This window comes from Clarias gariepinus, chromosome 7 (genome assembly GCF_024256425.1).
Source record: "Clarias gariepinus isolate MV-2021 ecotype Netherlands chromosome 7, CGAR_prim_01v2, whole genome shotgun sequence".
Lineage (NCBI taxonomy): Eukaryota > Metazoa > Chordata > Actinopteri > Siluriformes > Clariidae > Clarias > Clarias gariepinus.
Window position 1 is genome coordinate 20,894,648 of NC_071106.1, and position 25,240 is coordinate 20,919,887.

General features: G+C 40.7%; 1 protein-coding gene across 1 annotated transcript; it reads right to left on the minus strand.

The window, feature by feature from the left end:
* Positions 1 to 330: 330 nt before the first annotated feature.
* On the minus strand, positions 331 to 24,247 carry pard6a (par-6 family cell polarity regulator alpha). The gene is made up of 3 exons (XM_053500164.1): positions 24,062 to 24,247; positions 19,837 to 20,059; positions 331 to 3,660 (listed from the first exon to the last, which is right to left on the minus strand). Exons 1-3 carry the CDS (start codon positions 24,122 to 24,124, stop codon positions 2,807 to 2,809), a joined length of 1,140 nt encoding a protein of 379 aa, XP_053356139.1. The 5' UTR covers positions 24,125 to 24,247; the 3' UTR covers positions 331 to 2,806.
* Between the last annotated feature and the right edge of the window lie 993 nt (positions 24,248 to 25,240).

A 25,240-nucleotide genomic window follows, 5' to 3' on the forward strand; every position in this document is an offset into this window, starting at 1 on the left:
TTTGCAGGGTATAATAATTCTAATTAATTCTACAGGAATTTGTCTTATTCCACAGATTACCAGTAGAGGGGGCCATAGTGTTTCTTATTAAATGGAAAGCAAAAAATCAGGTTTTGTACATCTTTGTCAACTTGCTGTCATTGTTTTTATATATATATATATATATATATATATATATATATTCATATGTAGTAAGATGTTAAGTAGCTTTGCCCAACTAAGCATCCATTTAATGTTCAATTTTTATAACACAATAACTACCTATATATTTTTTATAAATAAAATATGATCTTTAAAACTAGAAACCCTAAATAAGACAGTAAACGTGCATCATTTTGAATACTTTTATTTCCATAGAACAATTTAAAATTCCCATATTTGCATTCACAGTATGATACACCACCACCCATCTGAATAGAATAAAATCATAGATTTCTTCAGATTTACGCTTGCTTCCTCACACGCAAAAGAAATAGAAACGTCTTCTCCTGGATTCCAATATACATACAAAAGTACAAGAATAAGAAAAATACTTTCCATATTTTACACATATACTGTATATATACTGCTCTTTTAATAAAAAGGGCTCCCAGTTTACAAAATTTGTCCATATTCTCAGTGTATATATACATATACATTTACATACATAAAAAAATTAGGGTCGTGACAATTTTTATTATGGTGGCTGTTATTCCAATTTGTGTGCCATTCATATCTTTAGATACTGATTTGCAAAAGAGAGAGAGAGAGAAAGAGAGATGTGAATGTCATTTCATACTGCCGTACATTAATGATATCCAGTGCGTTTGAAACAATTCCTCCTAAAAATAAATTCTCTTAAATAACCTAATTGGACAAGGACGATAAATCTGCACCTCCCAAAAATACCCTTACAGTTGTCCAAACCCTTTTAAATGCCCTTCGACTCCAATCGTGCGCATCTTTCATTTCATGTTCCCTCCAGCTGTCCCAGTGAGTCAGAGGTGTTGGCTTTGCAGACGTTGTGTCTGCGTATATGTCAAAACAAACCCGGTTCTGCAGCATGAAGAAGAAAAACTGCTTAAATATACTTTAATGTGACAGAGTGGAAATAATAACGATGAGAAATAATGGAAATTAAGAAGGCCTTCAGGATGAAACTACACCTGGCAGGAAAACACACATCCACAGGTTACTACAACACTTTGGCGTTCTTGGTGTTTTTGCTGGACACATTTCATAAAAGAACTTGAAAAGTCAACGGTCTTGATTGAGTTCCTCCTCCATTCTCAGAATTCTCAGAATTGGTCATTTGATTTTGAGCTTTTCTTACTTTACACATCAGCAAACAACTGTATAAAGAGAGGAATTTCCTTCATTTTTTTTTTTTTTTACGCAAACACAGAACACATCAGACAGCACGCAGACAGCTGGCTCCACAAGAGGTCAAGGCCTCCTCTCTCACTGAGCCGCATCGTAGTGCGAGTAAAACATCTATTATTGATACATTTCTAGGGAGAGTGGATAACAACCCCAGGCGGGCGAATACAGGCAGCCAGCTTCAAAAGCAGAAAGCCTACTAGAGTCTGGGGCCAAGCAGCTATCCCTGGGTTCATAACACTTTAAGCAGCTCGAGGTGAGACAGGTCTGGAGAGAGACAGCATCCGATACCTTCTGAAACAATGTGTGCGTTTTGAAAGAAATGAAATAAGACAGCTGCTGATTTTTTTAGTGTATATAAACATAAACGTGTCTCAGTGAGAGCTACTGCATGTGAAAACTGACAGCGTGAATGAATGAATGGAATCTGATAGCATGAGTTGACAGAGAGGAGACCTGGCTTTCAAAGGTCATTAGAACTGGGTTTGCCATTTCCTCATGCAAGATCTAGATTATTGTATTGTTCCTCTTCCTTTTTTTTTTTTTTTTTTTTTTGTTGCAGCAACTTACTAGACCAGAGGCGACATTTGGCATGTACGTAGCGATGAAATTTAAAACATCTGAATTGTAATAAAACAATGCTGAATTTTGCCTAAGAGCAATTTACACCCAAAATGATGCCATCAAAGACATGTTTCAGAGAAGACTGTGTGATGAAAGGCAGACAACTCATTACTATAAAGTAAAGCAAATACAAAAGGCTCAGCTAGAAAGTTTTCACTGTATCACTGATATTATAAAGATGACATGTTGTGTCTGAACAGAATTTCCTGGGGCCCAAATCAGAGATGCATAAGATATATACGTCATGAATCAGGACAGCTCTATTACATATGCATTATTAATTTCTTCATCATTCTTACCAATGCTACTATGCCATTTTTTTTCCACATGCAGGAAGCATCAGAAAAAAACTAAACATTCCAGTGTCTTAGCAGAGGAGTTCATGTGATGGAGAATAAAGATTCCTCCACTACTATAGTGCAGGTGGAGATCGGACTAGGCATCAAGGCATCAACACCACCATGAAGAAAGTGTGTTTGTGTGCTAGTTTCTGCTCCTTCATTAGTTGTGGCAAAATATATGCGCGCTGTTTGATATGGATGATTAGATAAAAATTAGACTGTAAGTCCATAAGGCACTTCCATGAGGTGATGTTTCCACATGTACTCTGGAGACAGTCCAGGCTATAATTACCCCTCACTAACTCCACTGGGCTTATGCCCTCCTTCAGGCAAGTTCTTGTGGAGGTCAACATCATATCGATGTTTTGTGACATTAGGTCTAGTACTATAAAACCTTCAGCCTTTTGCTTTGTCCTAGTTGTGCATAAAACCATTGTATGAGTGTGTTCTGTATGATATGACAAGATATATTAAGAGGTGTTTCACAATGTGATGAAGTTGCCGTCCTCTCTCATACTCTCTTGGCTGCTGCTGGTCTTATTAGGGCTGCTGTTGTGCGAGCTTATAGAGCTTGTACTGGGCAATGAGACGCTCTGCGGGAGAGGCCTCTGGCCATAAGCAGCCAGTGAAGTATGAATGCCATTTCCATTGGTCAGGTGATGTGACGTGTACGCAGGCAGGTTATCACTCTCGATAATGAGATCGCTTTCGTCTTCATCACTGTCCCCTTCCATCACGCTGTTGCTGTTACTATATTGGCTAACAGTTTGAGAGGCAGGACTAGGAAGTGAGTCCTGTGAAAGCACAGATCCTCCTGAGCCGGTAGAGATGTTACCAGCCGAGGTTTTGCTTGACCTGTGTATCACGTTGTTGCGCTGATTGGCCGGCTTCACTGTCACAATCAGGTTGTGGCTGTTGGCCACCATCATGTCTGTAACCTGGTCCAGTGACTTGCCAGCCACGTCAATAGAGTTGACTTCTAGTATCTCATCGTTAACCCCGAGCAATCCTGTGCTCTCCGCCAGCCCGCCCTTAACCAGACGTGAGATGAAGACACCAGGCACTTTCTCCACACCTTGTTGCGTGACACGCACGCTCACACCATCACGGATATAGAAGCCCAGAGGTTTGTTAGTGCCATGCTTGTGCAGGCGCACACGACGGTGTGTTTCAGGCAGTATATCCACATCGATGATGGAAGAGATCTGCCGGAAGTCCTGCGGGAGACTGATCAACAGACCTGATTTACTCTTCTGCTGATTGACACGCAGTCCTGCCAGGCCTTTTTTTCTCCTCTGCAGAGAATTAGTGCCAAAGACCACGGGCTCGTCCACATCTGTGGGTCAAAAAGAAAGAGAAATTGGTCACGTGGATGAAATTTTTTTTTTACTTTCATCCAAACCTCAGTGTGAGTCAGACACAGAAGCGGCTCCATTCTAAGATGCTACATTTGCACCAACTGGTGCAATTACTTTAGGCCACATGTTTATATAGAGAACTATTTTTAATCGTTCCTTCATGAGTAAGCAAAATCTATTATATTCTGTTTTACTTTGGGAAATGTCCGCTAGAATCAGCAATAATAGCATTAGCAATGCTAAGGTTAGGGTAACAGGAGGAACCAGGGAACACATTATTCAACAACAATCATGATGATGGATGGATGAAGGGATAAATAAAAAAACACAATAATTCTCTCAATCACTCAAATATCTAAATAAATACATTGTTCAGGGGAATTTCAAGTTGTCTAAACTCCACGGAGACAAAAAAAATGTATATGATAGTCTTATAGTCATGATTATGATTATTAAAACCCATTAGAGAACAAAAAGTCATTTACACCTTGACACAGAACTAACTCAATCAGCTATGTGTGTAGGTTTGTGTTTATTTTCAGCATGGTAGATTAATAACAGAACATATAATGAACTAAACAAGACATCCTCAAATGGAATTTAATTTTGTTGATTTTATCAGCTGTCAGCTTCAACTGGTCTCTAAAAACATATTAATACAGGCACAAAGACTTTTTCAGTCATGTGAACAACTCGGTTCTATAGCAACCATAATCCAAGAAATTATGGACTCCCGGGTCTTTGAAACAGCTCAGCGTTATTTTGAACTAATCAGCGTAATCATATTCCACAATGGACAAAAGAGTGGCTCTTTCTAAACCTCACATGGGTATTTAGATTAATTAAGCTGTCAGACCAGAAAGCATGGCGGGGCATGTGCTAGGTTATTACGTTTCTAATTCATTAGCGGAGTGCTGTTCACATCTAATCTAGTAAGAATGGGTTAAAGTAATGGGTAGACAGAGTGAGTCACTGTCTGATCTTTGTGACCCCCACTTTAATGCGAAGCAACATATGTCCCCACACAAGGGACACATATTGATCAACATATGTCCAGGATGATGAATCGATTGTAGCAGGTACAACAGGGAGTCTCTGAGTCTAAATGTGAAAATACTTATCCATATACTTATACATATCAGATACGTCCTTTGATTTCTAGGTGCATGTATGTTGCTTCGATTGGACTGATTTTTTCTGTGGTCAGTCACTGCTCATATTTTTATGGTTTTGTATAGAACTTTTTATCCTAACTGAGAGACATTAGTTATTAGGTATAATTTATTACAAATTTAAAAAATATCTTTAACATATGCAAACAGATGGTTTTGAGTCTGCTACAGTAGATTGGTGTGTGTATTTCTGCGTATTGCTAGGCTGCATTTACATAGTATCCTCAACATATAGCAAGAGCCATGGGCTGCCTGTCTCCCCGCATTAGACTGAGAGCACGGACCCACGCAGAGAGGAGAGCAGTGTGTGTTATTAAAGCTGCACAGGCCTGGAGGGAGGGCAGGAGGGAGTCTCGTCGACCAGACTGGGGGTGGGGGTGGGGGGCATTTGCAAAGAGGGGGGATGAGCTGCCTCGGGGACTGTAAGGGATTCCATGCGTCACCCCACTCTGCATGAGCTCAGAGACACAAATGCAGACTAAAAGCTTTTTTGCACATTTCTGATGAAGATGTGGGTAAATGCGTGTGTGTTTGTATGTGTGTGTGTGATCACACTGTCTGTTGTAAACATTATGCTAATTAAGATAGTAATGTGATGTACCACTGAGAGACCAGATGCTGGTACATAAAGCATTGCTGCTCATAGTGAGATCCAAGGACACCTGGGGTTCTGTGAAAAACAGCTGTGTGACCTGCGATTATTTTTACTTGAGCTATTTTGGTGGAAATCGCAAACCTATTTGACTGGTGAAATGATTTAACTGAGATCCTTCACAAAACCTTGATTTCATAAACGCAATCTGATCAGAGGTTGGCTATAGGATTTACTTTATAGTTCAATTTCCCTATAAGAGAGAGACTACTTAGAACTGAATAACACACACACACACACACACACACACACACACACACACACACACACACACACACAATTAGTCTGCATTCACTGGTGTCCTTAATGAACCAGATACTCCCCGCATCTGCTCTGCTGCTCTCATTAATCACTTCGTCACCTCACCATAATAACAGGACATTACAAATCAAGGAGCCCACCACTCCTTGCATTAACACTGTCAGAAAGGATACGTGCAGGTGGAGAGACTGTCAGCTGTCAGAATGTTAGGTTTAATTGAGAAACTGCCTCCAAATCACACAGGTGCTCATTCTGAATCTAAGAAATGTAACTTTGCTGGGTCTTTTATGACATTCGTCTTACCTAGAGTGTCTGTGAGCTTCTTATGATTCTTTGTTCCTGTCAAATCTTGAAAAATCTTCAATACATGGAAGTTTATGAAAGCCCAATACAGTTCTTAACAAGCACTCTGGCTGAAGACATGGAAGCTACAGATCTTGAAACAAGCTCGCTTAGAATAGAATGCGTCTGCATTGCAAAAGCAACCAGAAAACAAAACTGGGTCCGTGAATGAACTGGAAAATTATCACTATGAAAGATCATCCATGATCCCCAAAATATGGAGGAAAAAAGAAACAATATAAGAAATGAAACCCAAGGGCACAGACAGTGCAGAGCTTCGTGGATTACAAACTCATAGAAAGCCTTTCCTGACTTCCTCTTTACTCTCACTGAGACACTCTGGTATTTTGGGAATAAAATCAATCCCAAAGCTTGTGCTAGTGAAAAATGTTTGGTGATATAAGGGCAACTGTATATTAAGACATATTCTGGTCTTGAATGCTTTGGCTGTAAAAGACAGGAATTAGACTTTCTTTATTTTTTTTAATATTTGAGTATTCAGTGGCGGCACAGTGGTGTAGTTGGTAGCACTGTCGCCTTGCACCTCTAGGGTCCGGGTTCGATTCCTGGCCAGGCTCGATTCCCGTCTCTGTGTGCATGGAGTTTGCATGTTCTCCTCATGCTTGGTGGGGTTTCCTCTGGATACTCCGGTTTCCTCCCACAGTCTGAAGAGACGCAGATTAGGCTAGCTGGTGTTCCCAAATTGCCCGTAGTGTGTGAATGAGAGTGTAAGTCTCTGTGAATGTGTGTGCCCAGGATTGGCACTCTGTCCAGGGTGCAAGTCTCCTGGGATAGGTTCCAGGCCCCTATGACCCTGAATACAGGATAAAGCTGTATAGACAATGAGTGAGTGAGTTAGTCGATATGTTCTCAAGAACTGCTGTCATTTTTTTTGCAGTGAACTTCAATTTGCTCCATTTAACAAAGAAAACAAGCTTAAAAGAAGAAGATCTCAGGTACCAGCACTACCCATCACATGACCATAAATAGAATGCTAAAGATGCACGTGTCTAGTGAGAGTGAGTCCAAAACACATTTTCTGGTAAACAACGACACTTTTGACAGTATTTATTGTTATGTTATCCAGTTATCACCAAGAAAAGGCTGGTTTGTCTCAAAGTTTCCTCCTCATGTCATCTCAGTGTGGTTGTTCCTTGGTATTCCTTGGTATTTCCACATTTATACCTGGAATGTTTATTCCTCTGAAGCTGCTTTTTGACAATGTCCAGTGTTAAAAGAACTACAGAAATAAAACTCAATTTAATTCGGTTTAAAATTAACATTCAATTAATAATTAGTAGTGCTTCACTATTGCTGTTTTGCTTTAAACTTTGAGCTGGAAAAGAACTAAAAGAACATCATCCATTTATGACCCAGAGTCGCCACCGCAGTTTAAAAAAACAGGACACTGTGTATGATGATATTAGACATCATCAAAGGTAAAATATATTTGGACTGTCATATACAACGCCCTTCCTCATTTCTGGTAGGAACTATTTAAAGACCAACTTCCTCTGGTCTGTGTCTCTAGCCTGAAGTCTAGTCTACTACATTACTCCAGGTATAATCAAATGAAATGGTGATTCATGTGCTGTTCATCGGTTAATTCACTAATGAGATATGGCCTACCCTTTATACACCTCTGCTGGTTAATGTTATCTTCTACATTACACTGATACTGCTACAGTATATCCTGGTCTTGTCCTGGTTGGCAGCGAGCTTTAGTTTAGATGAGTCCATCCTTGTACATCTGATGTGATCCTGGAGACCAACATCCAGCACATTAATAATTACAGAGAGGTAGTGGAGATCCGCTGGATTGCTTCCACCAACCTGCTGTTACTGCTGGCTATAATAGAGACATCTGATGCCGTTGGTAAGAAGCTTCTGATAGCACCAAGTCTTTCTGTCTCACAGCTTCTAGCCGTGGATCACATTACATTTATGATCCAGGAGCCCACACGTAATAGCGTCCATGAACGTTGTCAAACTCACTGCACAACGGATTTTAGTGTAAAAGGAAATACATCTGACAAAAAAATATGTGGTGGCATGGGAAATCCCTACACATGAAGTCTCAAACATTATTATCATCCACATCAGAGGTAAAAACACAATCACAGCATGAGCCTCCACCTCTCCTACTCACTTAACTAATCCTGGAAAAAATAATTGCTGATTAATGCAGTCATTTCTGTCATTTGGGTTAAATTTCCCACATCTGAATTAGAATATTCAAAAGTTTTTATTACATTATCCAATGTCATGTTAACCAATATCATTTTAAGTGCTCTACTCCGTTTTGATGACATCATACCAAATTAATTAGGCTTAGACTTCATTTTGCTATGGTACTGTCCAAAAATTTGATCAAAGTGTGACATTAATTTACCCTGTAAGTAAATTATACTGAGATAGCAAAATTGTTCAATTGCTTACAGCCATGTTTGTTTTTCTGGCTCCTTAAACATAATGAGCTTTGCTCAGAATAAAGATGCACAGTACTGTGTAAACTCATTGTTTTATTTTAAATTGCATTTTGGAATATAATAAAAAAAATTGGTTATTTATGTATCAACCACAGCAGCAACCTCATTTCCCCTCTCGTCTGTTCCGACCCCTCAGGATTCAGCATCACCAGTATACTGGCCTGATCATCTGTCACCATCTGCACCTGTTTCTCACTGGTTAATGCCTTAAGTTAGATGTTTGTTTGTTTGTTTTTTATGCATGAATGATTCATAGGTCTCTGTGTGGCTTAAAACACAAAAAACATTGCTCTGTAACTGCGCAGGTACAGCGGCTGTACCAAAATAGGGAAGAAAAAGTCCATTAACATTATAAAAATGAAGAAATGAGAAAGCTCCAGACTTTTGCACAGGCCTGTATAATATTATAATATTAAGACAATAAGATTAAAAGGAAGTCATTAAAAAATCTGGTCATGTTTCTGATTGTTTTATGGTTCCTTAAGAAGCCAGTTAAATTACAGACGGAAAAAACAGATTTTTCATAATTTTGTCTAATATATGTATATGACAGGATTAAGGCACATCTGGATTCGATTCCCATCTCTGGTCTGTGCGCATGGAGTTTGCATGTTCTCCCCGTGCTTGGTGTCCTCCGGTCCTCTGGTTTCTTCCCACAGTCCAAAGACATGCAGATTAGGCTAATTGGTGTTCCCAAATTGCCCGTAGTGTGTGAATGAGACTGGTTGACTTATATGAACATTATTTTCATATTCACCTACAATTATCACAAATATTTGAACAGAAGTAAGTAACTGCTATATATTATTATATATTCATACAGCAATTACATTAATGACCTTCATACTTGTTTTTCTGTTGCTCTATTGTAAGTTACTGCACTCGTTGGGGTGTGGCGGTTTACAGTATGCCGGGCTCACACATACACACATACACCCGTCTTTATGTGTGTCTGGTCCTGTGCATGACCTCACTCTGTGTTACAGCCATCTGGAGACTGATGCTTGGCCATATGGTGACTAAAGCAGCCCCCCCCCCTTCCCCCCCACCCAAACCGCCTTGTCTTACTGACCATGTCTCATATGAAAGAGAAATGTTCAAATAGCAGCAGCACACAAAAACACATGTGGCTTTGCATTACTTAATTAAAGATGACCATAGAAAAAGTCTGTGTGTGTGGGGGGGGGGGCAGACAAATGGGGCTTTGTTTGGGATTATCACGGCTAATGAGGGCCCGTTCTGAGGAACGTGTAACACCACCCTCCATGCTGATAATCACCTTAACCTTGTATGTTTCTGCTTTTAAATCAGTAATGATCTAGATGAAGCCGAAACCTACTTCCTTTTTTCATAAAACATAAAGTCATTGTCAATGTTTTTATTCTTCCAAAGATCACACATGAGCTCGGACAATCAAATGCACATGAACTAATTTTTAAAAAAACTTCCTCTGTTACAGGTTTTCTTCCTCCACTGAGGGGAAACAGGCATGACTGAGGTTCTCCTTTCCCACTTCTCATTCTGTCTGTCCTGCCCCATCCATACAGAGCGGATTTTCAGTGAGATGGGGTCGTACTCCAGATGACGTTGGCATTGATTTATATCCTGCCCTGTACTTAAGTGCTGCTCTTGAACTGAATACTTTTATGACCAAGAATAAACACTCGTGAGTGTAAAGACAGCGTGACTGAACAATTCAGAAACAATTCCCGGCAGGTACATGTATAAAGTATGATTTTTTCCTTCTAATCCACAAATGGACAGCTGCCAAGCAGAGCAAGCATTCTTCTGATTTTTAGCATAGATTCAAGTCCACACCCTCAAGTTGTGAAACCTTGTGTCTGTTCCCAGCCTTCGTCCACGGCACTGTCCTCACACATTCACTGCCCACACTGGTCTCCAGATTTAGGTATTAAGAGGAAGGCGTAGAGAAATGGACAGAAACTGGAGACTCTACCGCAGAGAGCTGAGCATAATCACGTCAGCCTCCTAATTTCCCTAAAGATTTCCCAGACCTCATTCAGAAAAAGCCTGGAATCTGATGAAAAACACTGAGCAGTGATGTGTGTGCCGGCTTTGCAGTCTAAAGTCCAATCTAAAATTAGCCTGAACCAGTTAATCCAGGAGAGGATTTAAAATGGTAATGGCACGCACCCAAGCTCTAAGTCTCCTCTCATATGTTTCAGCCTTTCATATCATTCCCCAATCACACCCTCTACACTTCTCATGCTTTTACCTAATCAGCGGTTTGTATTTGCATGGTTGTCATGGCAACCTGTTCTCAGATACAAGCACCTGTACAGGCTGGTCCCCTTACATACCCTCGCTGCTCTGTGCCTGGATAGGTTTGGCAATGCAGTGGGCTAAAGTATGCAGACGTGGAGCTTCTTACAGCTGGTAAGAGAGACATTCGAGAACACGGAGATATTGGCAATATGTGGAAGAACAAGGCGTTCCAGCACTAAGATATCAGGTTAACTGAGAGAAAAATGTAGGCTGTGGAGAAGCAGAGCCCTGAAACATGCAGTGTTACATACCAGGTGCTCTGTCTAATCATCTGACATGGCATGAATGTGTGTGTGTGTGTGTGTGTGTGTGTGTGTGTGTGTGTGTGTGTGTGTGTGTGTGTGTTAGAGAGAGAGCAGGAGAGAGAGAAAAAGAGAATGAGATAGAGAGAGAAAGAGAGAGAGACTGAACTAGCCAAGAACGTACACCTGCACAACAGATGCAGTGCTGTGCCATGCTTTCTCTCTTATTCCACACCTTTATGTTCTAGATGTTTTTTTTCCTGTACTTTATTTCTGTTCCTTTCTTTCTGACTCATTTTTAGCAGTGTGACAATATCTCCTTTATCATCCCATCAACCCTGCAATATTGACTTTAAACTAGGTCATGAATATTAACAGTCACAGACAAAAATTGCAAAAGATTGTAAACCAACCAGACAGTCAACTATTTTTTTTCTTTATATATATATATATATATATATATATATATATATATATATATATATTATTTTTTTATTTTTTTTGGGGGGGGGGGGGGGGGTCTTTTATAAATGTATTTGAAATCTCACAGCTTCTGCTACAATGCTTATCCAAAATCCACCAATAGGAGAGAAAAGGATAATGAGAAACACGAATATTGAATGATCACTTAAAATATTGTTCACATTATTTGCATGTCTGGACCCTAATACACTGAGCTGCAAATCTACTGTTCCACTCATGAACAGATAAAATACATTTATTACCAGGAGCTCACTTTGGTATTCCATGTTGTCTTCTTTGCGAACTGCTAGTGTCTTACGATCCACCACGCCTACTTCGATCAAAGGATGCAGGCTGCTTGTCAGTACCATGTATTTTGCGCGTATGCCGAGCTTTTTCTTACAAAGTCCCAAAGTTATGGAATAGTCTTCCAATTAATGTTCAGGACTCAGACACAGTCTCGTCTTTAAGTCCAGGCTAAAAACCTATTTATTTAATCAAGCATTTTTATAAATAGATTTTTCTTTGGTAAAGGAGCAGATCTGGTGGACTCATGGAAGAGTATTACGGTAAACTGGTGTTAGATGCTGTCTTCCCCACTCTCATTGATCACTCATGTTTGTGTTTCCTTCTGGCTCTCCCTTTTAGTTATGCTGTTATAGTCAGTCCTGCCGGAGTCCCTGCTTGCACTCTGCACTAAATATACATTCACATTATACATGGTGTGACTGTGACCATACCTAACTGCCATCTCTCCTTCTCTTCTGCTCTCTCCTCTTCTCTCTCTTCTCCTCTTTCTCTTACCCTCTCCTTTTCTCTCTGTTGAGCTATACATGTCACGCCTGAGCTGCCAGTGATCCAGACCCCCTCTGCCCCCTGGAGCTATCTGACTCGTCCTGGTGTCCTGCTTTTGGTTGGAGATCTCGTCGCATCCGTGTGTTCTGCCTGGGATGCGTGTGGTGACTGGGGACGATTCCACTTTTCCACGAGGACGGTCCTGTCCTCGGCTGATGAAGACAGCTGTTCTTTGAGGGCTTGTGACTTCAGTTGTTCGACAGTTCAGGACTGGAGTTTCCTACAGTCTACCTGAGCCTCCAATAACGAACTAGACTCCATTTTAATTTAAACACATCTCCTGTGATACTGAACTTCCAGTCTCACACAGCATGATGCAGATCAATCCCTGTTATCCGTTTCGCCCAAATGAGGATGGGTTCTCTGTTGAGTCTGGTTCCTCTCAAGGTTTCTTCCTATTACCATCTCAGGGAGTTTTTCCTTGCCACTGTCACCAATGTCCTCGGTTTGCTCATCAGGGACAATCTTATCATTTTGATTCATACATGTTCACATCTCATACAAACTTAAATAATTTTTTAGATTGTGTAAAGCTGCTTTGCGACAGTGTTAATTGTTAAAAGGGCTATACAAATAAAATTGAATTAAATTACTGCGTAACCTGGCATGAAAAGCACAGTCTCCTATATAGAATTTAAGGTTATTACTTGTTACCTGTTGCGTTGTATGAGATCACCTTGGACAGTGTGACGAACAATAATTTTAAAAGACTAATGAGAAGACATGGTCTAAAAACGATTTTTTGTCTGTGCCTGTACAGATTCATCAGGCACAAGTATCACCCTTCTCATACTGCAGGAATCTGAAGATCTATAATCATTTAGCACAAAGTAAAAGCATACAGTGCATACAAGCCCATATATAAACCTCGTAGGTGAAAATAACATCGTGTTTATCGTATATTAATTGTAATAAAAGTAAGACAACCATGAACAAAACAGAAATCTATAATAAACAAAATAGCTGCATTTTCTTTTTTTTTCTTTTCCACACAACATTTGTTTAGTAAAGACAACAGCAGCAGGAAGGAAGCGAACAAATGAGCTGTTGAAATATTTAGAATTTTATCCTCCACTACCTGCCTGGATTCTGATAATAACATATTAGAAGCACAGCAGTGATTCCAAGGCTTAAAATGAGAACTATAATTATTTAAATAAATAAAATAAGACAAGTTTTAACAAGATATAAAAAAGGAGAAGTGAAGCAAACTCAAAAGTCACTAATATGAATATAATGTACAAATGTAACTCGAGCCCTTAACTTAATAGAGTGTAGAACCTTATACTTACTACACTGCTTTCTGCTAATGCTTTGGTACAAACAGGCAGCTTTAAGAGTTAGAACTAATAATTCATCCAAGTCACAGACATCACTATTTTCTGAACCAGAAATCAGAGCAAATATAAAAATGTATATAGAACTTACAATCCATGCATGATTGCACTGCAGACACACACAAACATACTGTATATATACATACATACTATATACTGTACAGTATATTCTGTATATATAAACAGATATGTGTATGTGAGTCACTTTGGCCATTTCCATGCGATACTATTTGTGGAGTGTAAGCAGTAATGTGTATAAAGGCAGCTCTAGGAAATAGCGTGTCACTATGTTCACACATACAAACACGAAATATCTGTATAGAATATATGATATATCCAGCGGGGCAAAAAAGTATTTAGTCAGCCGCCCAATTGCGCAAGTTCTCCCACTTAAAAAGGCCTGAGATCTTTATCATAGGTACACCTTAACTATGAGAGACAAAATAAGAAAAAAAAATGCAGAAAATCACATTGTAGGATTTTTTATGCATCTATTGGTAAATTCCTCTGTAAAAAGAGTAGTTGGTCACCTACAAACAAGCAAAAATTCTGGTTCTCACAGACCTGTAACGTCTTCTTTAAGAGGCTTCTCTGTCCTCCACTCGTTACCTGTATTAATGGCATCTGTTATCAGTATAAAAGACACCTGTCCACAACCTCAAACAGTCACACTCCAAACTCCACTATGGCCAAGACCACTGTACTGTATATATTTAGTTTGTATACACACACACAGTATATATAAACAGATTTGTGTATGCGAGTCACCATTTCCATGTGATGATATTTTTTTTGTGGAATGTAAGCAGAAATGTGTGTGAGAGCAGCTCTAGGAAATGTCTCTGCCTCAGCTCATCACACTCACGCTCCTTCTTCCTGTGATCACTTTCTTCAAATTCTCCTTTAAATTAAATAACGCAGTGATGTGATTTCCTGTATCTCACTAATATAAAGTGCTCCACAGAAACATGTTATGTCTGGGGCTCGACCACAATGGATGAACAATACAGACAGTGTGATTTAGCACAATGCTAATCTTAGCGTGTAAATGAGAAACAGAAATTTACAGGACTTCTCTTTAATTTTCCTGTAGCATCGATGCCTCCGTGCCCTGCTGCTCCCTGTCTGCTAGGAGAATATCTTAATGCACCACCCACGATTGTTTCACCACCATGCTGGATGAGCTCAGACTAAAAGCACAATCAATCTCCTCTCGGTTTCACTTAGGCAAATATCTCTAATGTCCCTACCGAGAGAGGGAGAGAATGTGGGTGAGGAATAAATAATCAGGGTTTACTGATGATCCCGACAGGACAGCTGCCATATCATTCAGTGATGTGTCACTCCGCTTATAGTCTGAAGTGACATCGAGAATGTTATCAAGTCAGTTTGTACCACTTTCTAGCTGTTTCATGTTTTTTTTTTCTTCTTTTTTGTTTATTAAACTGCTGATAAAAGCTTATGTGGGACAAATAGGTTTATTTTTCAAATCCTGTAAGAGCATCATGTAACTGTGATTATTTGACTCTAGTCAAAGCATTAGACATTGTCACGAAACAACTTTACATAAATTAGATCTCTAATGAGCAAAACAGTCATGAGACTGGGGACAGATATTTGTATGCAAAATGACTTAACATGTGTTAACAAACATAAGAATATAGGCATAAAACCATTTAATGAACAGACAAGTGATTAAACCTGTGTGAAATCAACAACTAACCCACTGGCTGCTCACGCAGAGTAATCCGAGTGACCACAAGAACAAGGGTTAACGCAATACCGGAGGTGAAATGAGTGTTGCGTAACAGGAGAGTCGCAGCTAATCACACAGCAAAAAGGATTAACATGCAAATGCGAGCTGGAAACAAACAATCACTGGAGTTTAAGATTACCTGTAAATCAAGTTTGTGCTGTGACTCAAAGCCTGGCATTTCCTGGCATCGTAAACACGAGTGCTTTAAAAAAAAAAAAAAAAAACTACATTCTTCAAAACTTGTCTGGCCAGTCTGCAATTCCTATTATGTTTCCTTTGTGATTTTCAGCACTTCAACAACACCTACTACTGTACGTACATGCCTGTTAATCATTATTATAGACCAGCACACCACAGAACAGCTACTTCTATAAGAGACCACATCCCCACCCCCCTACACTCAAACACACTTAGAATGACTCCTGTAATGTCCTGCCATTCATCATCATCTCAGATGAGATGCAGGGGTCAATGGTGTGATTGAACGGTTCCATTACCCAAATGCTCTCTCTCTCTCACTACAAATAAAAAAAACATCATTTCTGTTGGACTGTTAGGTTTGAACATGATGATATCAAACTTCTACAACACATCTATACAGTTTATCCCCCAATCAGCCATTATGAACATTAGATCCAGACACTGTGTAGGTTCCCTTTGTGCTTCCGGGGCAGCTCTGGCCCCTCGGGCATGACTCCCGGTGGAGTCTGGGACATTAGTGTCCGGGACATTAGTGGCGGATCCTCTGGGTGCTGTGGGTTGCAGGGTGGGGCCTCCATGGATCGGACTTGTTTGTCCAGCGCATTCCATGAATGCCTGCTCGAATTGAGATCTGGGGAATTTGGAGGCTGGATCAGCAACCTTGAACTCTTCGCGGCAGCCTGTGATGCACTTAGTGTTTTGGTGCCTCTCTATCATAGCCTGCACCGATATTCTTTAGTAATGTGTATCACACTGGCTTTTCTGTGAGACTAGACCAGATAGGTTGGATTTTATTTTTATTCAATTCAATTGGTGGTGTTTTATATATATATATATATATATATATATATACGTGTGTGTGTGTTCCAGAGTTAAGAGGAGCTCAGCAGTAATATAAACTTGTACCAGTGTAACAAGAAAAAGATGTAAAAATGTTTATTGCAGCAGAAACTGTGCAGTGTTATCTCATGGAGGAGATAAAAGTGTAATCAGGCCTTTCTGGAAAAGTTTTATTTAATACAACTCAGCTTTATTAAAAAGATTCCGTCTGAAACCAATTAAGAGAGACAGTGAGAGGGAAAGAGGCAGATGACGAGCTGCTATTCTATACATGATGGACCCATCTAAACCAAACTGCCTTATTCTCCATTTCAAAATAATACAACAAATATTAATACAAACCAAAGCAATGCATATTTAATTTTTATGATGTGTGTGTGTGTGTGTGTGTGTGTGGTAGACAACTCAGTACACAAGTGATGAGGGGGTGTATAATTGCCATGTTTAATCGCTTCATCGACAAAACCAGGTTTGAATTGAAAATGTTCTTTTCTGAGTCAGCGTGAGTAGGTGGGCATCGGGTGCTAGAACAAACAGCGATGCTAACGAATACGACTCTGTCCTTCATCGCATGCATAAAAAGTTCAGTTTGTGAGTTTAATTATGTTTCAACATAATTACACAGATATGTTCATTTTTCTCTTTTGTACAGACGAGTCACACGCTAGCGACCAGAGCGGCGCGGCTTCAGTGCGGCCTGGCATTGATTCGAACGGATTTAGATCTGACAGCTGTGAAGACCTTTCATATTTGTTAAACTATGCATTTCATGCCTTGGGGCTGGGGGCTCAATCCTCAAACAGACTAATTAACAATTCCATCAGGACTGAAATGTTTCATCGTAGAATAAAGATGATCAGTCATGAGAGCCCTGTGAAAGGGACAAAAACACAACAGCAAAATCCCTTTTACATAACACCTGTTTGGACATCACCACACGGGACCGGGTGCGATTTCCACCTGTGTTCTCCCTGTGCTTGGTGGGTTTCCTCCGGTTACTCTGGTTTCCTCCAAAAACAAGCAGATTAGACTAATCAGCGTTCCCAAATTAGCTGTAGCGTGTGTGAATGACTATCGGGCGTCGAGCTGGCAACCCGACCCCTTAAGTAACTACCATAGAAACGACAGATATCTGTCCAGGGTGGGGATATCCAGATGGCATGTGGATGGACCAAAATCCCCCCAAAAATAGTATGTGTGGATAAGAAACATGGACCTGTTTTACTTCCTATATTTAATGCTGTTGTAACTCTGAAGAGATTCGGGGTTCTGATAACTATATTTGTTGTCCACCTGAGTCGAGATCGACTGGCCAGACCTGCAGTCACCAACCGAGACCAAAGCAAGGCACTACACCTTGCTGAGTTTCACCCTTCCTTTCATTTACTGCTCCAGTCCAGCTGGTTATGCTGAGTTCATCCCTCGGTGTATGTGTGTGTGTGTGTGTGTGTGTTACTGCTGAGAGCCAGGCCATAATGCTGAAGCAGCGATAACCTTTCACTCAGAACAGTTACTAGGACCCACACAGTCTCTATGTCCCTCAATGACACACACACACACACACACACACACACACACAACACTGATCTTTAGCCACTAAACACAGTCTAATAAGGAGTTGGAAATAACAAAGCGTCTCTTGGTCATGGTCTGACAAACACCCCGTGGAATGTAATGAGGGGACCGAGACGACAGAGTCGGAGTCTATGTTCAGCTCTACACCCTGAATCGTGTTCTCTTAAAAGTCCCTCATTGATAGTAAACAGCCTGGCAGTCACTAAAGAGATCATCACCACAGTAACTGAGCCCCTGAGCCGTTACAGCGCTGTCAAGTATATAAATGAGCAACTGTCACATAGGGCACTATAGTCAAATCTTTTCTTTTTTTTGTGTTAAAGCTCATAAAGATGATTGGGGAGAATGTTTATGAGTGACTCTCGTTATTATAAATATATATAAATATAGTCCTTGTATTCTCTGGATGCTTGTGTACACTCAAAGCTTCTTTTAAAGCTCTACCGGGAAAGCGTTCGCCCCATCATTGAGTAACGATGAGTTCAAAGACTGACAATGCTACAGCGATTAATGGCCGGGAGCCCAAGAGAGCATTATCCACCCAGCATTAGTGTATGTGTCCTGTGTCAATCAGGGCAACATTAGCTGAATGTGGCCTCGTGTATTGTACTGTATGTAGGCTCATGTATGTATGCAGAGACTGTAAGTACAGAATGTGAGGGTGTTTATCTACCCTGTGATATGGCATGGATGCACCTGGTGGTGGGTGGGAGTTAGTAATGACTGAACTAGGAGGCAAAATAGGGGTATTAAAGATAAAAATATTTACAGAAATGTTAAACCGAAGAGGAAGGTTGGACCTGAGCAACGTCACTTTGGGACTGTTATGCTGCAGATTGAAGTTTGATCGAAACCACTGACTGTGACTTCAGGAGTAATGGAATGGAGGTGAGTGAGAGAGAGAGAGAGAGAGAGAGAGAGAGAGGTAAGCACTCTATGTTCTTTCTCTCTTCTGCGCAGTTATCAGCATTCCTCTGATCTGGCCCAAAGCCAAACTTATGGCTGAGATGGGTCTGACCGGCACGAACCACCTCTGATCTGACGCCATCCCTATTTCCCCTTACTCTCCAAAACAACACCATCATCACTTACAACAGCACCCTGAGACCCAGTGATAAGAACTAATCATGTACTGATTCAGAAAATGATTAACTTACCATCTCAGTGCCTTCTCCTTAGCCAGAACATGTGACTCATTTAAACTTTGTCCATCAGACTTTACCACGTAAAAAAACAATCTAGGGTGCTTTTCTACTTTCATTATCTCCCAAATTGGGTTATTTGCCGACTTCCACCACTAGCAGGCTTTCCCCATTGCACTGCAGCTACTGTAACAGTCACATTCCTCCAGCTTCCTCCAGGACACATGACGCCAGCCAAGACATCTTCTCAGGACAATAGAACACCCATAGAGGAAGGCAATATTTCCCCTTTCCTGGATACACACGCTCACAGACAACCACACTAAGTGTCATTGACAGGGGACAGGGGAAGGACATCCCTCCCAAGCAGGCAGCATTATTCATCTTGCTCTCTAAGGCTCTCAGCCATGGACACCTGTAGCATGCATTTACTTAAGTGTGTCTTTTTTAGTATAGACCTGTTCGTGTTGTACTCAGGCCGAGTAGCCAGAAAGTACAATCAAGTGTAGCGACGTTTCTTTCAAACTCCAGCAGCTCCTTACCTCTCCTCTGGATGATAATCCTCAGCAGAGGATTGGCGGAAGACAGAGCTTTGTGGAAGTTGTCATCATTGTTGATGGGAAGCAGGTCTCCATGGACGTCAGCGTAGCCCAGAAGCACATCAACACCTGGAATGTGATGCACATTCTGCAGCAGCCGGTAGAACTCCTGGAAGCTGACGTTGCCGTTCCGCTGTAGTGCGAATCTCCGGTATTCTGCTTCAAACTACAGTAAGAAACACAAAGAAGTCAGAATCAGGAACAAGGAAAAGAGCCAGGGCCAGGTTTTAGTGATACATGCAATTCATCCTGTGAACACAAAGTAAAGTAAGTGAGATGCAATAATGATCTGATCCTCGATGCTACAGTATCTAGGTCTCCAGAGAATGCTTGTTATCTGGTTTGGACTGAAATTATGTCCAAAAATATACAGCTTTAACAGCAACTTTTTCAGCTTTTTATTGTAAGACAGACCAAACAAGATAGGAGGGCGCCTTCTGAGCACTTCTTCACACAAGGTCATAACACATTCTCATAATAACATGTTTATGTGTCACAGAGTTAAAATATGCAAGTCATCGTGATCACACTGTTTTGGGTAAAACTAAAATGAAGACGATCGAATAAACAAGGAAAACATGCCACATAAACATTTCTCAGACATGGGAACCGTGCATCAGGATGGAGCAGCGGTGCATAACTTTTAACCTAATTGCAATCTCCGACTATGCGACTGCAGCGAATTAATATTTTAAATATGACATTAAGGCGAAAGGATTTGTAAGATATTTGTAAAATATATAATAATCTAAATTTGTCCTTTTTTTTAATAAATAGGACTACGATTACAGACAGTGAATATACCTTAGAAATATGATCTTTTCTTTATTGGTGAAGGAAGGTGACAAAAACTCTGGAATCTTCCTTCAATGCAAAACAAACACATGATTCTTAAAAAGCGACTCACAGAATGGTAGAGCTCTTAGTCAGTGAATCAGAACCCATATCAATAGGACAGGCAGGGATGACTTGTTTGTAAAACTGGGGGCACAACTACACAAAAGACACACAGGGACGCACCGGAGCGGCTCTCGTCAGTATCAGTTAAATGTCCACCTGCACCCTCCTATCTCACTGGTGTGCACTTACAGCACTGCAGGAGCCGCTGGAGTGACAGCTGAATGGGAAAGAACCGAGGAAGGGTCAGAGCAGTTCTGGTATAGATAAAGATAGAGATGGATATCAAAACCCAAGCATGCACACACACTGACACACTGAACTGAGAGAGTTCTGCTCCTGGATAAACATTGCTGGAACCAAGCTGTTCTCGTTTAATTCACACTGTCTCGAACACAAATTCACTAAGTTTGACTTTCACTGATTTATTCCAGTCCTGTAAATCTAAAACCCACCACATATGTACTGATTACTGGTCATTCATTTATCATTATTTATTTAATATCTTAATTAATATGTAAAGTACCTCTATTGTACCTTTTATGTATACGTTATTTAAAACATGTCCAGCTTCTTGTCCAGATGATGTGTTATAAAGTTTGACTTTTTTTCTAAATACTATTTCATTAAAACATACAGGAATGCCATGAAGAACAAACGCTACTATAAAAAAATTTTAACAATGTCTTATATATTGAAATTGTTCATCTTGTTGAACAAATATGGGAAAATTCTTAATATGTGCCAATATATATGCCACTTACTGTAGGATTGTTTGTTACATCTGAAGCTGGTGTTTAGTTAAAAAAAAAACATTTTCCCATGGCGTCTGGTATGAAACCGTTTTTTATTTGGTTCGGGGTTTTATGTAGAAATTTGTAAAAATCAAACAAAAAAACAAACAAACAAAAATAACCCTAATAGATAGATACAATAAAAACATGCTGCACATCAAAGAAAAGTCTAAAGAGCAACAGACATCAAAATGATGAATTATTCTACATTTCTTTCCTCCCACATCATTTTCTATTTATATTTTCTTAAAAGCAGGCTTAACTTGATTGTTCATAAGTATGCACACCTAAAGGTTTTTAGATCAAATACGACTCAATTTCCTCAACAGAAAGCAATCCCATGCACGCACATTACCCCGGTAAAGTACTATAGAGTTCATAGCAGTCAAAATCATCCAGAGGCCGTATACCTGGAAAAAACCTGTTGCGTTTGTGTGAAAGTATGCAAAGCGGCAGACAGCTACTTTCTCTTATCTCTAATGCACTAACACTATTTCTTCAGAGTCACAAACTTTCAGTGTCGCTGTTACTAAAACACAAATCAACTAGGATCAGTGAACCATGCCAGGATCAGTCTCAAGCTTCACTTCATTGAAAAGTCCTTTAGAAGCAACTCTGTGCTATGGCACCTATACATGATAAAGAGAAACTTGTAAAAAAAATTTTTTTAAAGTTGAGATGATGAGATCCTAAATAAAGACCCTGTCATGACTCATGAGAGGAAGAAGGGAGAGTTGTTGGCAGGATACGGCACTAGAACTGATAGAAACTGGTTTAACATTTAACATGGAGTTTGACTCACTAAAGATCTGCACATGAAATCATCAAAACTTTGATTTCGCTAAAAATTCCTCCCTCATGAGTGAGCGAAACACGTGGGAGAGTGTGATGAAGGTGAGAGTGCGGTTAGCAATACTATTCCTACTTCTTAGCACTTGTTCATCAAGTGAGGCTGTGTACAATCCAAGCACACTTAACCACTGACATACTCTACCCCGGCTTTCAGACCAGAAGTACTGTATATCCATTGCTACCGGCCTGTGAAAAGCACAACCATTAGCTGCGGCAACACCACAACCCCAGGCCCGATTTCTGCTTTCAGCCTGTTTACTCCCTCCAGCTGTTTTCTACATCTGACTTCCACTCCTAGCCTAATTGAAGTGGTCTTGGGCAAAACCCCAGCCTCTATTTTAAAAGGCGCTTACAAAAGAAATCCATTTTTCTATCGCTATTCTTAGCTTTTACACATTGCAATACTGTAGCACGCTTGTCTAACATTTCTTTAATACTGAGAGCGATATTACAACTGAACAAAACACAAACTCATGATGAGAAAGTGTGTGCAGGGGGAAGCAACATGTCTGTGTGTGTTTGTTTGTAAAATGCCAATAGTGAATTGTAATTTTCCAAAATAAAATATTAATGCACACACCATGTTTTCCTGTTTACTTGTTTTTTCATATAAGTATCAATATCACATTTTAATTATGTCGACAAGTAGAAAGAGAAAAAAGCTTGACAATCAATTTTCGTTTAGAATAGAAGTTGTTTACTACTGATGAAATGATTTTGTGCTAATCATAAACATAAACAACTACATATGAAAACTAATAGATATTAAGCAATAATAACAATCATAATTAAGATTCTTTGTCACATGTACCATGAGGCACAGTGAAATGATTTGTTTCCTCATAACCGAGTAAGGAAGCTGGGGTCAGAGCACAGGATCAGGGTTAATGGCTCAACACTGGCAACTCTGGGGTGCTGGGATTCAAACCCCCGACATTCTGATCAGAAACCCAGTCTTAACCATTTAAGCCACCACTACCCCCCTTATTATAGCACATAATAATCATCATCATTATTATCATCATCTAAGCAGAAGCATGCACATGACAGGTGGATAACTATGTGCACTGCCTGGATGCTGTCTGATACTAAAGGTTCATCTCCCATCATGCGTCTACAGGAGATCCCTCACACACACACACACACACACACACATACATACACACTGCACCACAACTGCTGCATCTCAGCCAAACCGGTGTTTCCAGATTGGGCGTTTACACGCACATTATTTCCTACATTCTGCCAGACCCACGGCTCTGGTGTCTGTGGATACACTGAACCACAGTCTGGCCTCGGACACAGTCAGTTCAGTCCGGTGGCTTTACACAGCACGGTCTCTGTCGGGAAAAACAGACTGGCTCGTCTCGTATATCTCACTTGTCGACAAACACAAACACACACACACACACGCACGCGCGCGCTATCGTAATCAGCACCATCAGCGTTTCTTATCCTGGACTGAATACTACACTGCTCCTAAAGCCCAACTGGATCATCTACAAAAACCGCACCACCACCACCATCATCATCATCATCATCCTCAGCAGCTGCATCATCATCATCATCATCCAGTGTGTAAATCCTGCTTGTACGGGGATTAACGCGTCACAGATCAGACTTACTTTGCTCTTCACCTCCACCACACTCTCCGTGTTTTTCTGCGGCGTCCTCTGATTCCGCGACATGTTTATTCCCGCGGCTTTGCCTCGGCGAGCCCCTGCCTGACTCAGCGCGCTGTGCGGCGCATCAGCTCCCAGCGCACGGCGCAGATCCGTCACTCGCTCCGCAACACTGCCCGAGGAACACGGGCTCGCTCGGTACAGCGTCGGCAAAGGGGCGGGGCTACGTGCCTTCAATAACAATGACGTCAAGCGGCCACGCCGTTCTACGCGGGCGTGCGCGAGAAACTGCCTCGCCGGGTTGCCGTTCCCATGGAGACCAGTAGGCGGGGAAAAGTCTTGTTTTTTGACTCACCTTAAATATGTCACTAGCTATTTATAAAGAACAATCGGCAGCGAACGCTGGCCGAAGTGATGAACTCGCGATTAAAAAAGCACGCTGCGGAAAGGGAGGAGCCTTATCGCTGGTGCCAGGGCTGAGGCTAATTCTATCTCCATTCTCACAGGGTTTATAAAAAGAAACATATTTACAGCACAACTCAACGATGTTTTATCCCCAATGTAATTTAACATGGTTTTTATCGAGGTACGCGGATCTGCAGGTGTCCATGTACACTCAGCGTCCACTTTATTAGGAATACCTGTTCACCTGCACACCCATCCATTTATCCATCCTCTGTACCTCCATATTCCAACCACAGACCATGGAGGCCAATGGTGACCACTGTATTTATTTATTTTTACGACCATGGTAGGACCTCTGGTCATTAACAATGCACTCAAACTTCTTGCAGACAGACCCCGAGTCAGGAATCAAGCCCAGACCCTGTAGGTGCAAAGCGACAGTGCTAACCGCTAAGCTACCATACCACCTTGCACATTCATGCAGTTATTCAATCTGCCAATCATATCTGCCAAACAAGCAACAGGACGATGCACAATTACTCCGCATAAAATCACATCATGCAGGCACAGGTCAATAGCTTTATTTAATGTTTATACCAAACATTGGAACGAAGGAAAGCGTCATGTCTGGCATATTAATAGGGGTATGGCTGTTGGTGCCGGATGGGCTGGTTTGAGTATTTCAAAAACTGCTAGTGTCCCGAGAAAGGGACCAAGAAGAATGACCAGAATGATTAAACTTGACAGGAAGTCTACTGTAACTTGAATAAGCACTCT